The sequence below is a fragment of the Nesoenas mayeri genome, assembly GCF_963082525.1.
Source record: "Nesoenas mayeri genome assembly, chromosome: Z".
Classification (NCBI taxonomy): Eukaryota; Metazoa; Chordata; class Aves; order Columbiformes; family Columbidae; genus Nesoenas; species Nesoenas mayeri.
In genome coordinates this window covers 43,961,262-43,979,622 of record NC_137542.1, presented here as the reverse complement: position 1 = coordinate 43,979,622, position 18,361 = coordinate 43,961,262, and the positions used below count along the sequence as shown (strand labels likewise).

General features: G+C 40.1%; 2 protein-coding genes across 2 annotated transcripts in view; one reads left to right on the top strand and one right to left on the bottom strand.

The window, feature by feature from the left end:
• AP3S1 (adaptor related protein complex 3 subunit sigma 1) overlaps positions 1-13,231 on the bottom strand; it is a 32,362-nt gene extending 19,131 nt beyond the window's left edge. Inside the window, exons 1-4 of the mRNA XM_080362104.1 lie at positions 13,079-13,231; positions 10,807-10,898; positions 8,774-8,885; positions 1,260-1,331 (exon numbers count right to left, since the gene is read on the bottom strand). Of these exons, the coding sequence (XP_080218230.1) occupies positions 1,260-1,331; positions 8,774-8,885; positions 10,807-10,898; positions 13,079-13,147 (345 nt within the window). The 5' untranslated portion in view covers positions 13,148-13,231. The remainder of the gene's footprint in view (positions 1-1,259; positions 1,332-8,773; positions 8,886-10,806; positions 10,899-13,078) is intronic.
• Positions 13,232-13,387: 156 nt separating this feature from the next.
• ATG12 (autophagy related 12) lies at positions 13,388-17,912 on the top strand. The gene is made up of 4 exons (XM_080362648.1): positions 13,388-13,621; positions 13,778-13,914; positions 15,437-15,499; positions 15,894-17,912. The coding sequence occupies exons 1-4, from the start codon at positions 13,453-13,455 to the stop codon at positions 15,951-15,953; spliced, it is 429 nt and encodes a 142-aa protein (XP_080218774.1). The 5' UTR covers positions 13,388-13,452; the 3' UTR covers positions 15,954-17,912.
• Positions 17,913-18,361: the final 449 nt, after the last annotated feature.

Here is an 18,361-nt window from a genome sequence, read left to right as displayed (position 1 = left end):
TTTCTTTACCTATCTGCCCTTCCTCTGCAAGGAAGCAGGGGGCTGCTCTTTTATTTTTCTCAGACTCCAAACTGGAAATATGGCATGTGAATAGGAATCACACACACCCTGAGCCAAGACAGTGACAGCACCAGTGTCAGGAACTGCTAAAAAGCTTTAAGTTTGGGAACTTCATAGTGACAGACCTGAGGGAGATGGGATGTGGGTATCTCCAGACATGGACAAGCAGCAGTAGGGAGCAAAGGCAGGTGGTACTGACATACTATGATATGTGCTTTGAGACAATCTAGAAGTAGCAAAGTGGTCCAGGTGTGACATAAAGCAAATGGTACTTGCCCAGTACTAACACAAACTAGCAGAGTGTAAGCCCAGAGACCAGAGGTGAGTGTTTAGGAAAGTCTCTCGGCAAGGCCAAGGGGCTGCAGCTCTGACGCTTCAGCAGTACTTGTATGGTTTTCAATAAACACCAGCATTGCAAAAGACCAATGTGCAATGACTTATATGTTGGACAAACCTAATGAAGCCATAACGGCAAGGATGCTCCATCCCTGGGGAGTGTTCAAGACCAGGTTGGATGGAGCTTTGAAGCAATCTGGTTTAGTGGAAGGTGTCTATGTGGGAATAGCACAAGAATGGCCAAGAGGCTAATTGTTAATACGCTCACGCAACTGCAGCTGGGGTATAGAAAAAACACATACATTGCACTAATTGTTTTACTGACCTTGTGTGCTTGACAAGTAGAACCTCTGTGTTAGAGAACATAGGCCTGTGAGAAATTCTCATTATGCCTGAGATTCCTGCTTTATTGCGAGAAAGAGCAGAACACAGCAGAATGCTGTGCCTGCCTGAAGCCTTGAAATACAAGCGAACACAGCAGGCCCAGTGATCTTCTACAAGGGCTGAATTCTGCAGCACCTGCATCTCTACTTGTACCACCTCTGCCCAGGAGCTCAGGCTATTTCAGAGATCCCCCAGTAGCAAGGTAACAAAAAAAAATTTGCTCTTTGCAATTGCATTCATGGTCTCTGGTTGTTTCTTGCGGTCTGCCTGCACTGGCTCACACAGTGCCCCTGCCCATGGCAGGGGATTTGGAACTAGATCTTTAAGGTCCCTTCTAACCCAAGCCATTCTATGATTCTGTGTTGACAAAAACTGTATATATCTGACTGACAATAAAGTAGAATAACTGCAGAGTTTAACACCAAGTTAAACTAAACATTTTACTTGACAAGAAATATTGCAAAAGCTCATCACAGTACCTTGTCTACATGGAAAATTAAATCCAGTTCACAGACATTTTCAAAACATTTGTCTAGTGTTTCCACAAATACCTGCGAAGATGAAGAAAAAGCCAGAGGTCAGGCTTTAACAGGAACCCATTTGGTGTGAGGTTTAACAAAAGCAAATATAGGAAAAACAAAAAAAAACCAAAACAAACAAAACCCCCACAACAACAACAACCAAAAGATCAACACACTGTGTAGATTTTAAAGCATTAAAAGCAACTATAGAAAAGATGTGGTTAACATTATTCCGTCAACAGCATGTTATCTGTAGAGGGCAAAACTGTATGAACAAGTCAGTTTATGTAATAACTCCGCTAAGTCACACAGTTTTAAACAATAGTTACATCTTGAAAAAACAGTAACATTATCTATGTTACATTTTTCTCAGCTGTGATTCAAAGTGTTCCTTCCCATTTCATTAGAATCCAATTATTAAGCAAATATCGGCTCATTTTTTCATTATTATTATTAACAATTACTACATTGCAGGTATCTCCTGGTTACCAGACTACTGTTAACTTTGCTATACAGAGACACATGTTCAATGCAAACGCTTAGCATCATGCAAATTTGTAAGCATTACAGCTTCCAGCAACAGTACAGCAGCTTTCATCTGGCTTAGACCTGCTGAAGTCAGGATGGACCATGGAAAAAGGTAGCTGTCTTAACATCACACATGCTGATCCTGCCAGGAATACTACCACGTAAATTTAGAAAAGTCCAGCAGCTTGTACCCAGGTAAACCACCCCTCCCTGAATCTTGAAGGTAAATTCACAAAGCAGAAAAATCGAAGCAGCTGCTGAAGTCCAGCCACTGCCAGATATGGACTTTATGTTACTCTGCTCTGGGTGCTTCTGAAACAGATTCCTTGGCACTGATGTTACCGAGCTTTGGTACACTAGGAGCATCCCACCATCCAGTTAGGGCAGATAATTAAAAGATTACTGTACTTGCAATCCCAAACTCCTGAATGCCAGTCACCATGTGCTTGTGGTGAGTGCTGACAAAGTTTTAGAGAGGTACAAGCACAGTTCCCTTTGTGCAAGGGATAACTCCTACTGACTTATATGAGATGTGTCAAGATGTTCAAGCTAAACACATGCTTGAGTTTGAGAGCTTAGGGTCCTCAAATTTAAAAATAATTTCTGCAAGAATTTAAAGATCATTTATTAATGGCTAGGAAATAAGCTGCAACTTGTGGAAAATTTTAATTGCACGGTTTATATGTTTCAAGGCTGTTTCGTCACAATGTGTGTTTAACATTATTTATTAAGTTGTCACTGTATGTATTTTTTTTTCCAATTCTAAACTCAAACTCTAAAGCAGCAATGTGGAACAAGTTAAGTTAAGCATCTGGTTTTGATTCTCCCCCTTTTCAACAATGTTTATTAATCCCATTTTAGTCTTTGAGAGGAACCAGGCTTCAAACTGCCTAGGCCCAGAGAAAGAAGATTGAGAAGCCATGTTCCACTGACAAAAATAAAGTGGATAAAAGGCCTGCTTCTATAGGTACATATTTATGTCTACAGACCCACTAAAACAAGTCTACTTGACATCAGCCCCTTACAGTTGTCTACCTTGCATATCAAGAAAGATTACTTTTACATCTGAATAACCAGTCTCAGATCCTGCTTACACAATAAGATCATATTCTGCTGTTGCTATTACAACTATTATCAATATGCATTTTAAAGTCAAACTACATCTAACTGATGTTCCATGCATTTAGAACAAGGATTATTCTCTAATATCAAATACCAATTCATAACAAACTAGGAACACAGAGCATTTTCACAGGTAGACTCAAGACAATAAGGTTCACTGGCAACAGCTAAATAATTAATATGCTTCTGTTAAATTATATTGAAGCTAAGTGAAGCAGATCTTTATTTTTCCTTCGAGTAGTTGTTAATTTGTTGTGATAGTAACAGTCTTCTATAAAGATGAGATGCAAGCAAACAAAAAACCTTCTATGTTAAGCAGAACTACACAGTTCATAACCATGTACAGCCAAACAAATGACCAGAAATACTGTCGTACTTTCCTTGTACCTTAGGAGAATGCGGTTACAAGGACGGTGCTGTTTGATATTAGCTGCAGGCAGAAGATTGGAAACAGAGTGTAAACAAAACCTTTGTTCAAAGATTTTAGTTACAAGAGCTAACAGTTTGACACTATTTTTGAAACAAAACATTCCTCATATACATCACTAAATTTGCACATGAATTTACGTACTGACTTTGACATCCATCTAGTTCCTTGGAAAATAAAGGAACAAGTTAAAAACAAAACCAACTCAAAAATCCCCAGAAAAGGCCCCCCACAGGCATGTGTATTTAGTAGCAGTATGTATACCCACAAATCAGAAACACCCAAGTTTCATCTTTGTGATCTTCTTCCAGTAAGTAGGTCTTCTCCTATTACAACACTTGATTCATCGTTACTACAGTAACTTCCAAACCTTTACCCATTACACAGTGACAACACCACATACTGAATGAACTCACCGATTTCTGCTCAAAATGCACAACCAATAATGCACACCAAACATTTATTTAATCTAAGGGAAATCAGCTGGCACTGAGTATTCTTCAGAGAGATTTTTCACCATGATTTCTCATGGGCACTTCCTCAATCCTCCATTCATGGTGGAGCGTTCACTCAGAGCAACATCAGCACTGACAAGCTAAACATCTATTATGCATCTAATATGAATAACTGGTCTTTACAATTATTAATCTGCACGGTAAACTACATTTTTCACACTAACATTCTTTCAGCAATTTTAAGATGCCTTCAAAATAATCAATATGGCAAATAAAATTAGGGCTCCTTTCATCACAGTTTTAGTTGAGAGTCAAATGAATTGCACACTATGGCATGCAGTGCTGGAATTCAAGTACTTCAGTAATTACCTCTGATGCTGCAGACTTGTTGATTAAAATAACCAGAAGAGAAAACACAAACTGTTTCGGGACAACCCCCCTACCCTCATGTCAGTTCAAAAGCATTTTGTGATGTTATTGGAAAAGAAACATAAATGAATAAATTAGTTAAATAGCAGGAAAATAAGGATATGTGCACAACGAACTACGAGCTCCCCCTTGTGCTTTATTTTTGAAATTGCAATCCTTTATAGTTCAAAGAAAAACCCATTCACATCTCTATGCAAATAAACAGGAAAACAAACACTACACAAAAAATAACCACACCTTTCTTTTGCAGTAACTATGCTTTAATAAAGACAGATACACACCTGGAGAGTGAAGTATAGGAACGAAAATACCACATTGTTAGTGGAATAAAACATACACTAATGTTGGGAAGACAACAAGGCTAGCAGAAAAATCAGAACACCTTATCAATTACATGCCTCTGATGCCAGGCAATGTCAAATACTAACAAAAGCAGGTACAAAAAATAAAGGAACAGGAGTAACTCATATCAGGAATATCCCATCCTTCTTCCTAGGCTAAACAGCAATGGTAAACTTTAAGACAGAATTAATTCAATCTGCCCATGGAGAGTCCTCTCCATCAGTGCTTTTGACTGTTCAAATGCTACTTGAAACTCCAGCTAGGTTAGAACATAATAGTCTGATCATATAGTGTAATCAGGCTAGGGGCTGAAGGGATTGAGAGCAGCCCTGCAGATGCCTTGAGGGTGCTGGTGGATGAAAGATTGGATGTGATCTGACAATGTGGGCTCACAGCCCAGAAGGCCAGTGGTATCTTGCACTGCATCAAAAGGAGCATGGCCAGCAGGCCAAGGGAGGTGATTGATTCTGCCCCTCTACTCTGCTCTGGTGAGACCGCAACCTGGAGTTCTAGGTCCAGTAGAGGAAAGACACGGACCTGTTGAAGAGGGTCCAGAGGCGGGATGGTCATAGGGCTGGAAAAGCTCTGCTGTGAGGACAGGCTGAAGGAGCTGGAGTTGTTCAGCCTGGAGAAGGCTCTAGGGAGACCTTATTGTGGCCTTTCAGTTCTATAAGAAAGATGGGGACAGACTTTTTAGAAGGGCCTGTTGTGACAGGACAAGGGGTAATCATTTTAAACTAAAGGAGGGGAGATTCGGGCTAGACATGAGGAAGAAATTTTGTACAATGAGGATGGTGAAAACACTTGCACCAGTTGCCAAGAGAGGTGGTAGATGCCCCATCCCCTGAGACATTCAAGGCCAGGCTGGATGGGGCTCTGAGCAACCTGATCTGGTTGAAGATGTCTCTGCTCATTGCTGGGGGTTTAGACTAGATAAGCTTTGAAGATCTCTTCCAACCCAAAATGTTCAGTTAATCTATAGCCAGCTCTCCATAAACAAGACAGGTTTCTCTTACAAGTGACCTTTAATAAGTCATCATTCACTACCACTGCAAGCGTATGAAATCAATTACAGCATTTCCACAGCCTTTCTAATTGGGAAATCCTTGGGGCAGCCACTGCATTTTCCCACACTTACACTGACAACCCTGTTTTCTTTCAATATACTTCTTTTAAAAGTACTCATAGATTATACAGAGAATGCCAAAATTACAGCGTAAGGGAAAGACTGTACAAGTCCTGCTAATTAGTCAAAACAGAAGCGTGCTATGTTTTTCAAGTAGACCTACCAATAGACTTAATGCACTACCAACAAGGCTTTTTAGGGCAAAATGTTCTTTATTCTTAATTCCTGCCCTTTACTTTCCACCTAACCCTAAAATAAACCAGTAGTGATATCAGATTTATTCAGTTCACAAGACAGAAAACTCTTAAGTGCATGAAAACATCTCAACATTTCTCAACAAAAACCAGACAAGCTTATTTGCTTGAGTAAGTGTGTAGGTGTATATACTGCCAGTCTGCATTGCACATGGGATTGAGATGTAATAATATACTTTCTGAGGGCACTTTTCCAGTGCAATATACGTTTAATTCTGATTGCTAAGAGGATTAAACAGATCCTTCTTGTGATACAAACTGGAAATTAAAAAGGTTTAATTAATCTCCGTGTACTTTCTACGATAATCAGCAGGTTGAATTATAATGATCTAGAGAAAGAGGAATACTGAACAGCTGCAGGTGCTGTGGCATACAGGTCAGAAAAAAGTATCTGTACTAGCATGTAATTAATGCTCAATGGAAAAGCTGTGCAATATAAAGACTGAGAGACTGAAATTCATCAAACTACTTCTGGCAAAAGAAACACCACCATTTTAAGAAAATTTTAATATCTCCCACATTCAGAGATTTTGAAGGCTGTACAAATATAGATAGTAGTAAGCTGAAGTAATTTGCTTCAACACCTTAAAGTAGAATCTAGACTACACTGTGTAACTGGAAATAACTGGAAGTAACTGATATGAAGTTTTTAATATACCATAATGAATAAATCATAGTTGAACTAGCATAGTAGCCCTGCAAAATATAACAGGTCAGACTGACTGACCTAAATAGCCTTTCCTATCCTTTCCATCTGATTAAGCATAAGATACTTATTACATCCACTTGATGTGAAAAACATCCGAAAGTCACATGAAATATTAACATATTTCTTTTCCCAGTTCATAAATATTTTAGCACTTCCAAGTAAAAAGACACACTATGCAACATGCAACTAAGCAACTGTACAACAAACTGCTAAGAACAGGCAAGGCCATTGTATCCCTTACTCAGTAACTTGCACTGTGCAGATATTGAAGAATGTTTCTATGACCAAAGACAATATAAGAATCTAGAAAAATGAGATTCCTTCCCTGCTAAACACACAGCCACTGTGAAAGACAATTTGGATCTACTGTCCAGAAAAACACTGTACACTGAAGAGCTGCTCTGAACACTAACAGGTAACTATGAGAATCCACTTAGCTCCACAAAAGGTCTGCAGGGAACTATGAGGCCTTTAAAGCTCACAATGCTTTCTGCAGTGAAATAATCAATAGATACAGACCCATATCTCAGGATACCACAGAATTTACTTATGCAATAAATCAATTATCTTGATGTGCAAGCTTATATATATATACACACAAGACCCATTTTATGTAATGACACAAATCACTCATGGTGTGAAACTATTTTTTGCCACATTTGACTACACTAACAATCATCAGTGAAATTGTTTATGTGCAAATTAGAAGTTGAAAAATCCCTGGTGTCATCAGAGTTCTCTTGACATACGTGTGTTTGTATTACCAGACATGATTTTTGTTGCTGAGTTGACACAAGCATATATAACAGTTTAAACCATACATACTGTATTGGAAACCTTGCACAAGACATTGTATTTGAGGAGTCAGTGATCTTGAACAGATCATGTCTGCTCTACTGGGCTTGAAAAGACTATATCTTATTCATGTAATCTCTAACTTATAATGTATTTGGGAAAGGTACACTGTAGGTGGATCAAGGAGTAAAGTATATTGATCCTGACTAAGTGGCTGTTATATGTTTAGGAGTTAGTGATCCACATAACACTTAACCTGAGTAGATACAGGCCTATGCTGCACTGCACAAATTCCTTGGCTGCAGGATAAACCCAGCCAACTCACTGTAACAGAGGAGCCTGCAGGCAGCTCCCACTTAGTACTGGTGATTACACCACCCACATGGCCTTGCCTGTACCTCAAAGTGCAGCAAGAGGTTCCCATGATAACATTCTTTAGGAATAGAGTTGCTTTCTTGTGAGGAAATTATAAAAGAGCTCAAAGGTCAAGAAAATAGAGATAGTTTCTCTCTGTGGACACAATATACTCTGTACAGCACACTGTGGGAAAATCCACCTGGGCTCCATTGGATGCTGTATGAACATGGGATGCCTAGCACCTGAAGGGATGAAAGAATTACTTCCTACATTTCTCTTCCTATTCTGTTTTATTGAACAACTATTAAGGCATTTTGCTGTTGAGCCTTTCTTACTAAGATCCAGAAAGAACTTGTACTGGCTGTCTTCCTCCACACCTCCCTGCACCCACCCCATGGTGCAGAACATATTCCTAGGGCAGCATTTGCATTCATTTTCTAGCATAGATCTGTCCAAAAACGCTCATAAGTCACAAGCAAAGTTTCATCTAAAGCAGTTTTAAATGTGTTAATCCATTATCTGCTCATAGTGAATACATATATATATACACACACACAGACAGAGCTTTACATATCAAAGTTCTCATAATCTAAACTTGTCTAGGAAATGTTTGAACTGCACCATTTTTACCTGCAGCCAAAACAAGGCCTTGAAAATGTGCAGAAAAAGTAGCTGGTGATTGTTCAGTGCATTCCAAACAAACTGTTTCTGTACTCTCTCACTAACTTGTGAAACAAGTTTTTCAAAGACAGTCCAGAAAACAGCAAACAGTCTAAAAGTAATACTCAGCACTTGGGGTGTGTTCACAGCATGAAAGCCACCTTCACTTCCAAATATTACAGAAAAAGGCACAGCTAAATATGGGAGGTCTAAGGTACTTAACTGTAAAATTCCACTTATTAAAAAAACAAACAGCAAAAAAACTTACTTGTATGAGGTCTAAAATCCCAAGCTCACTTTCTGAAGAATCCACACAGAAGACAAAATACAAGGTGGCATAGTGTCGGTAAATGAGCTTGTTATCAGACCCACCTATTAATCTAAACAGGAAAAAAAAAGAGGAAGGCTTAAGTTCACATCTCAGGATAAGCTGAGCAAATCCTCACTGTTATTGCAGTTAATAGAAGGCCTATTGTTAATGGATGCCTGGAGCTTTCCCAAATACAACTGTACCATGATTTTTATTTTGTGGTATAATTACAACAGAATATTTACCAAGACAGCTCAAGTTACATTTACTAGACAAGCAGTTATTGTTACCCATATGGATAATAACTGCATCAACATATGCACCTTTTTCTTAAAATTACTTCAAACAGATCATGCAGTTTCATCAAAAAATGAGTATTAAACTCAATTCCATTCACACTAGTGGGCACTGTACAGGTATTAATCTGCTTTACACACTAACAGAGCCTTCACTGCCGTTCTCAGAGGAGCATCAACAGAAAAATAAAACTATAAAGCAGACTGGCATTTGGATTACAGAAAAAGCCTTAAATTGTATTTATGGTCCACTTAAAAAGGAAGAATATGTAACACTCTTGTGCTATATAATGTCTGATACCTTCAGAAATGAGACTATAGTATAACCAATAGTTTGTGATGCAATGTTAAAGTCACAGAAGCAATTAAATTTTTATGGACTCACTATTGAGTTACTGAATGAGAAGAGGTCTCAACAGGTATTTCCTTCCACTCTTCTGCTACATAATTCCCAAAGAAAGTACATAAATCATAAGAAGATATATTCTTCAGATGACTGACATTTGCTTTGAGCAGCAGGAGGCCCACTCAAATAGAAATGAAGATATTTTGTAACCTAGACCTACATGGCTATGAACATCATAATTCTCCCTTAATTCAATGGCAGAACTGAATCACCTGTTTGGTAAACTGTAACTCATCCCTTCAGTTTCTGCCTTCATCACAGAGAGATAATGTACAATAAGTAAAAATAACAATAAATCTTTTAGGTCACTTTTGCTTCAGCACATTGCTTTGCATTAATGCTTGGGTGTAGGGAGGAAGAACCTTTTGTTCCTAAAGAGCATGAACTATGGTTAAGAAGTATCAGACAAAAACATTACAAACAAATATAGAAGTGGAAAGGAATGGCAACTGAAGCTTCCTTTTTTGTGCTTTGTTTACCAATTCTTTCAAATTCTTCAGTATACAGGTTTAGTATATTATAAACTGTTGAGGTCTTTGGGTAAATGGCAAACTATAAACCAATCCCTGCACTGAAAAAAAGACCAAAAAACACTGAAAAAATATATTGAAATGGAAACTCCAGAATTGAGCACTAGGAGGAAAGAATTGTGTCCTCTGTCTTAAGTTTCTTTCTGTTGCACAGTTGTTGGTTTTTTTTAAAAGGTTCCAAATGGCTTCTGTCTTTCACTTACAAAACTCAAGCCAGCGTGTTTCCAGCTTATAATCATCTCCAAGAACCTAACAGTAGAATCACCAGTCAAGTAGTTGGAAGAGAACTATTTTAGTTTCAAAAATACTCAATAAATCGGGAATCATCCTGATCAATAAAAAGACATCATACCTGACATGGTACACCTAAGCAAATGCCAGTGCCTCCTAAAATGAAACCAGAAATCTTTAGATTGATTATAAGGAAACTGATTAGACATTATCTGCCTGTTTTTTCCCCCATCTTGTGGCTGAAACGATTATAGCACTACATAGGATGCTGTGTCAGTTACAGCACTGGAAAAAAATAGTTTTATTGCCTAACTCATTTTGATACTTATTTATTTATTTATGCTCCAGTTAGTAAAGAATATGTATACCTGGTGGAACATATTCTTCTTTGTGTATTACAATATCTCAAGTTACATTATCAGTTATCTCAGTTACATTACAACTGTAAAAACAGTTATATTACAATCAGTAGTAATAATATCTGTTAGCCAATAAGTATTGGGCAATTATTTCAAACTTGATACTTACAGTCCTCCTTCTAGGAAATTACAGACATTTTCGTCACGTTTTGATACTAAATGGAAAGTTTCTCTGATAATTTGTTGCTGTGTATCTTCACTCTATGAAAGAAAAAATATTTTGGTATGAAGCTAAAATGGATTAACAATGCACAGCACACACAGCTAACAAATAGCATACAAAGTATATCAGCACCCTCAAATTATCTACTTCTGAAGCTTTAAATCTGTCACCTAACAAGCTGGATATTGTTTTTGTAATTTCAACCCAAAAATACATTTTTACAAGTTGCAGAAGAATACATTACTGAGAAACAACTGTGAAAAAAAAGTGTGTTTATAAAGCAAATTCTGAAAAAAAAAAATCTAAAATAGTTTGTTCAAGTAAACAGGAAGTCTTCTCAAGTATTCTAAAATTTTTCTATTTCCACCATAGCCTGAACAGCTACAGACATGCTTTGAAACTACTTTAACCCGAGAACAGGAAAAACAAACAAACAAACAACAAAGTATCAAAGGCTTGAAAGGTTTGGGCACAGGGAAGATAAAAATCCCACGATACATAATTCTTACAGAAGTAATTTAAAATACACCAGGTTCTCTTAAGCCATTAACTTTCCATCTAGCAGATTAGTGATATCACTGCTGACTTTGAATTTGCTTGACTCTTCTTGGATCCCCACTGCGACTCCATCATTCCTGCACACTTGCTTTTGCAACTCTTCTTAAGACCAGACCCATTTTTAATAAGTCTGTACTTCCATAGTAAAAAAAACTTAGATATCACTCCTAAAATCCTACATTTGTTTTATACTACAGAACCCTAATCAAGCATAGATAGCCCTCATCCCTGGACAAACATGTAAGTCAGCATTTTAAACAACTATGTGAAAAAACACTCTAAGCAAAACTCATGCATGTATCTTAAATGATTTCAGCTAGAACAGTGCAGTACTCTGCATGATTGCTAATCAATCAAAGCCAGGCATCGGTGTAGTTCATGTGTTCTTTTACAAACAACCTCTAAAAACCACCAAAAAAAATCAGCAAAAAGTTCCAGCAACAGAAAATTGTTCCATAAAACACAGAATAAGAAAGTACAGGTTCTTCTGCTCCTACAGTTTGTGTTCTGTAAATTGTGCCTGCCTTACACCACTGCAGTTACCTCAGTTTCACAAACACACATATTAGAATTTCCCAATAAAGCACTTCTAAAAGGGGATCAAATTCAGTCATCCATAGCAATGACCTGTATCAGTTACAGTCTCTTAAAGGCCTGACACTGCAAGCTGAACTATCAAAGTCACCACTTCTGCTCTGAGATGTAGAAGCAAGATACATCCCTTCCCATACAGTTAAATATGAACACAGTAATAGCCAGAATTGCAGTAAGTGGCCACAAATCCATGTAAGTAATAGCACTACTGAAAAATAATATTTTGCTTATATAGTTCTGAGAAGCATCATTTGTTTTCTGATGTTTTAATACCCAAGGTCAGTCCAAGCAAAGCTTAGCTTATTTGCTCAGAAATACACAATCAAAACATCACCTTAAAAGCTCTTAAATCCTTGAATTGAATCAACTGTTCCCACTTTGCTTCTTAATTCCCTGTGGCTGCACTCTCCATTCAGATCAAGTGCTTGTGCTGCATTGCTCCTTGCCTTTTCCCACATAACAGAGTATACTGCCCTGTTTGATCACATTACTTTTTCATGTCAACTGTATTTTTACAGTATTCTGAAAGTTTCCAAAGGAAACTCTGCTTATTGAACTTGTGAGACTCACAAAACTCATCTTCCCAATTCCAACACCTCTGCCACAGCATGATGGTACACAGCCTAAAGTCAGGCTGGAAAGCCTAGCACAGTTCAGAGTGCTGCTTCCACAAATGAGCTCGGTGAACCGACTTTGCCGTTGGACAAGGCCCCCTTCCTTCATCTTCAGCACTAATAAAGGACAGTTTCCAGTGACAAGCACACTGGCTGGGAGAAGAGTTTTCTTCGAAATCTCGTTTTCCCCACTGAGGGCTCTCACAAGGTTTCAGCACCCTCCATTTTCCCCCGCTCCGGGCCCACGCTCCCGGCCGCGGCACTGCGCGGCAGGACCTGCCGGAGGCGCCGGGGCAGGCCCAGGCCGGCGGGTCCCCACAGTCGCACCGCCACCGCCGCTCCCGAGGAAGCCCGCGGGCTGCACGGCGGAAACACCCGCCACCTCAGCACCGCCGGCCGCCCTCCGCCCCCGCCCGGGAACCAGCCCCCGCGTAGCCCCGGCCCGCCCGTACGTAGCGCTGGTAGAACTTGGAGAGCCGCGGCTTGCCGTGGTTGTTGAAGATAAGGATGGCTTTGATCATGGTGGGACGGGGGGCGGCGGCGGCCGCCGACCTCGCTGCGCTGCGCCCGCGCCCCTCCTCTTCCTCTTCCTTCTCCTCCTCCTCCCCGCCCTTTCCCCCTCACCCCCCCCCCCCCACTCTCGAGGCGGTGGCAGCGGGTCACGCGCACCACGTCGCCGGCGACCCGCAGCCGTTAACGGCGGAACGGCTCCTGCTCGCACGTGACGCGCCTCACGCCCCGTCACCTGACAGGAAGGCGGCGTCCCGCAAGGGACAAAACGCCTCGCGGAGCGCCCTGGCGTAACTTCCGCCAGGCGGGGAGAAGCATGGCGGAGCTGGAGGAGCAGCCGCCTGCCTCGCCTCAGAGCGAGGGCCGAAGCGAGGGCGGGGAGGAAGCTCCGGAAGGCGGAGCTGCAGCGGGGGCTGCCGACGCGCCCCCCGCTCCGGCCGGCTCGCCGGGCACCGAGGAGCCCGCCTGCGACACAAAAAAGAAAAGTAATGGGGCGAGAAGTCACCGTCGGGGCTGGCGGGCGGGTGGGCTTGTGCGGTGATGGGCAGGCCCACTGGCCAATGGGTGGTGGGAGCGAGTGGCTCTGGCCAATGACGGGGCGGGCGGCGGCGGCAGTGTTAACTCTGGTTGGCCCCCCGCAGTTGACATCCTGCTGAAGGCCGTGGGCGACACCCCGATCATGAAGACCAAGAAGTGGGCGGTGGAGCGGACGCGAACCATCCAGGGCCTCGTTGACTTCATCAAGAAGTTTCTCAAGCTGATGGCCTCCGAGCAGCTGGTAGGGGCCGCGGCGCGGCTCGGCCCGGCCCGGCCCGGCGTGCCCTGCGCCTGGCGGGGGAGGCCGGGGCCAGCCCTGGCAGGAGCACTGTGCACCCTGGGTCCCACTGTCAGCCTGGCAGGGACACTGTGTGAATCCAGGCCATGGCTTTTAGTAGAAAAGTTGGTGTAGGGGCACCAGCAAAACTCTTACAAGTACATGCTGCAGTGTAAGGTGGAGACAAGCTGCAATGGCACTGTTGGGTGTGCTCAGCACCAACTTTTCGCAGTGTCGCCATTTCTTCTGGTCTGATGCTGATGTGCAGAGCTCTGTGCATGCTGTGCAGTGGTGTATTTCAGTGAAAGGTTCATATGCTCAGTGTAACTGAATGGAAGGAGTGTTTGCTAGAAAACTCTAAAGCGTTTGGGGTTGACTTTCTGAATATTGGTGTCAGTTTCCTGCAGAACTTACTTCTCAAACAATTACTGTCATAGGACTGATTTCTAAAATGAGTACCTTGGAATGTTTGCAGTTTGGCAGCACACTACCAGTACTGGTTATGTGTTCCTTCCTGTGAAGCCCAAGTGGCCTTCTGATAATATTGCAAAGCTGGAACATTCAGAAATAATGTTGTACTCATTTTGCAATTAGCAGTAAACTGTTAAGACCCATACAATTCAAAGTTTTCATGTAAGATATAAACTTAAAGCTAGACTCATTAAAATAGTCAAATATGTAGCTACAGTGTAGGTGAAATCACTCTTAAATCATAGGATCATTTAGCTCTTCCTGGTGTGGAGGCTCTTATTTAAGCATATAGGTATAAACAGTTTTACTAACCATCTCTTTCACCTGGAAATCATAAAGGGTTTCTTTTTCAGAAGGCTTAATATGTAAAAGAAGATTGATAGTTCAGGTATTTACTGTTCATTGATATTCTCAACAGTTTAATTCATTAACTGCCATCTCATTATCCCAGGAAAAAAAATATATATATATATAGGGGCATGAAGTCTTCCAGTGTGGTTGGAAATAGCACATGGTACCCTAGTATGCATTGACACCTCACACTGCAGAACCCAAGGCCTTCTTTGACATTATGGGCTAGCTACTGTATGCATATTCACATTTGGAGCAGGAAGTGAGAAGGGTGACTTTAAAAAAATAGTTACTAACTTTTATTTCTGTGACTGTTCATCTAATTGAGCAAATTTGGAATAGTGAGAATGGTTTGGAAACTTGAAACAAGAGTGAGAACTAAAACAGTGAGTGCATTTTGTGCTGCTGTATGGAAGACTAATCGGTCAACTTGCAGGAGAACACAATCACCACGCTTTCTTGGTCTGTTTTCCCAGAAATGAGTCTTGGAAGTCACATTGCCTCTCCATACTGAAGTGAAAATATTAATCTTGGTATTTTGGTGTGTACTGTAAAGATTATAAAATAAATGTTTAACAGAGGATGGATTTACCCACCTCTGGCTGCAGAATGTTTCATCTGAGATCTGCTGGAGATCTCTATTTTCTATTTTCTTTTCTTGCAGTTCATTTATGTAAACCAGTCTTTTGCTCCATCTCCAGACCAAGAAGTTGGGACCCTCTATGAGGTGACTATTATCTTAAATATCCTTTCCAAATGTGCTTAGCAGAATTTGTTAGTACACTTCTGGCACTTGAAATCTGTCACTGCCCCTAACTATGCTGGTAATAGCTTGCATTCAGTGTAATGTATTTTATATTGACATATTGATTCTGTGATATAATTTAAAGAGATGTGATTTCATGCAATCTCTGGAAATGCATTGTTTCACGTGCAGTATATTGCCATGCTTCGCATTACGATGGAGAGTTTTGTTACCAGTAACAGTAATCCATGACACAGTTATCTGGTGGCAGGGGGGTGGTTTGTTTTTCTTCATGTATGTGCTAGCTCATGAATAATCGAATGACTCTTGGATTTTTCTTTTTTTTCTTCTTTTTTTTTTTTTCCTTTTCTTGCAGTGTTTTGGAAGTGATGGCAAGCTTGTACTGCATTATTGCAAAACTCAGGCATGGGGATGAATTACAAGCAATGAAGTTGTCTAGGTGTTGTCTTCAAAAGTGGAGAAGGGACTAACTTTTTTAAACTCAACCTGTAAACACACAGAAAGAATGGTTTTTGCATTTCTGCTTATCACTGTACATTTATAAAAAATATGCAGATGAACAGCGTAAAAAAAGAGCTACCGAAGCTATCTGATCAGGTAGCTTTTTTCCGATGTAAATATAGGGTACAGAAAAAAATCTGCATCTGCCCCCTATAGAGTACAGCCAGCTCTCTTGCTGCTTAGTTGTCAGTTGCTGCATCTGAAGGGAAAGTATTTCATGGTTGTCTGGAGGTCTGGGCAGCTCTGTCATTCTATATGCTGTATTGAAGATAAAAAGTTCCTTTTTATTAAAAGGGGTACTTATTGTACATGTAGCCTGGTATTCTGTTAACTTCTGGTGTATTGTACATCTGCCATATGTGTTCTATTCTTTTTGAAGTCTTCATCTTGAAAATGCATTATCTCATGTCATTTCAATACAGTATTGTGATTTTTTTTTTTTTTTCCTCATAATTAACATGTAGGTTTTGGTATATAATTACTTCACCCTGTGCCTTCATTGTGTCGATAGTGTTATGTACATTGTTTATATGGCACAGCATAATGACAGGCCTCAGAAATGCTTTCCTCCCACCTGAATTGTGTAGTGATTGGTTGAAGGCTGAACACTTCAGCAGTTGCTGAAGTATTTCTTCTGGCACTGTTTAATGATAAGAATCATTATTTGAATGGTCCAGCTGGCTGTTGCATCTTTCAGTTAATGAGAAAATAGGCATAAGATGGTAAAACCCTACTGTAATCTCCTTTTGGCTACTGTTAGTTTCCTGTTTCACCAGCTGAATGTTCCATCAATAAAATAGAATGCACTTTAAGTCCTTTTACTAAGCCACATAATAAGGATTTTTTTATTTTTCATCCTGGAGAGGACTTAGTGCCTTTACTAGGATACTGACCTTTGCTTTTATTTATTGGATGGTTTGGTTGTGGGGTTTAGTTTTTCGTGGGTTTATTTTAAGTGTATTTTGTACAATCTTTTATGTTTGTTTAAGTTGAACTACATTAAATGTTAGCCGTTTGCTTGCAGAGTGTTCTTATGCTGCATGACAGTTTTGATCCCTGACATAATCCACTTCTTCAGCACATACAGACCAAACAGCCTATTGTAGTTTAAACCAATCTTGTATGATAGTCTTGAGCTGTTCATTGCGGTTCTGTGTATAATGGCTCTTCTGTGCTTTTTGCAACCTGTGTATGAGATTGTTTCCACCCTTAGAGGACTTCTAGAGAAGAAACACTCCGCTAGAATAATGATTTTGCTGCAGTTTGCATGTAGCCTGCATTCGTGGCTCAGTAACATGGGCACATTCCCTGAATGCTCCCTATGTGAATAGCTTGATACATTTTACCATCTTTTAATGGAAACGCAAGATTCATTGGATTATGCTAAAAGGCAGAACTGGTTATAAGCTTAAACACTTCAAATAATCCATACTTTTGCCAGATCAGAACCCTGATCTCATGTGTCTTTGCCTATTTAAGAGCACTATTGCAGAGGTAACACTCTGATTCTGTCAGTTCTTCAGGAGCTTGCCCGCTCAGTTACTGTGAGGCCAGTGTCAGCTTGCGCGGCCACTAGAAGGTACACAGGGACAAAGGTATTTCCATAGTTTTTCCTAGATGTTTTTTTTTCCAATCTTTGTAATATGTCCACTTGCTGGCCTTACAAATATTAAGTAGCTTGTCTCCTGTGTGGCAATATGTTTACCTAAGATAAGTTACTGGCCTAGCTCTCTTTAAAGAGTGTTCTATTGGTGCCTTTTACCTCATTTGACCTTAACAAATGAAAACTACTGATGTACTGCAAATGTTCTCTTCTGAAGTGATGCAAGAAGGTTGGTCTGTTTGGTTTTGTTATTTTTGTGGGGATTTTGTTTTGTTTTGGGTTGGTTGAGTTGAGTTTTTTTGTTGTTTGGGGTGGTATGGTTGGTTGTTTGTTTTTGGGGGGGGGGGGTGTTTGGTTGTGGTTTTGTTTTTTTTTTTTTAAATAAAAACCCACTAGGATCTTGAGGTGAAGGAGAACTGTAGGTCATTATATCTTGCCAGTTAATGATAGGAGGTTGTCCTTCATGTTGAATCTATGGATAATTTTTATCCTCTGAAGCTGGAAAAAAAAATGGTTTGCCTCAATCCCTTCGAAGGTGGTAGTCCAGTAATGGAAAACCCACAGTAATAATTTGCATTTCTTTTATTCGCCACATGCATTTTTGAACTTGGATAACTCACTCATGCAGATTTTTATTATTTGTTTATTTAGATTCAGCTTGTTCCTTTAACAATATTTATTTATTACTGTTTGCTCCAGCATTTTTTCTGCTCTTAATT

Excerpts from the sequence above, each read along its gene's own strand:
- ATG12 (XM_080362648.1), top strand. The coding sequence starts at position 13,453 with ATGGCGGAGCTGGAGGAGCAGCCGCCTGCCTCGCCTCAGAGCGAGGGC. Across the intron at positions 13,622-13,777 it reads CTGCGACACAAAAAAGAAAA|TTGACATCCTGCTGAAGGCC; the intron begins GTAATGGGGCGA and ends GGCCCCCCGCAG. Across the intron at positions 15,500-15,893 it reads AAGTTGGGACCCTCTATGAG|TGTTTTGGAAGTGATGGCAA; the intron begins GTGACTATTATC and ends CTTTTCTTGCAG.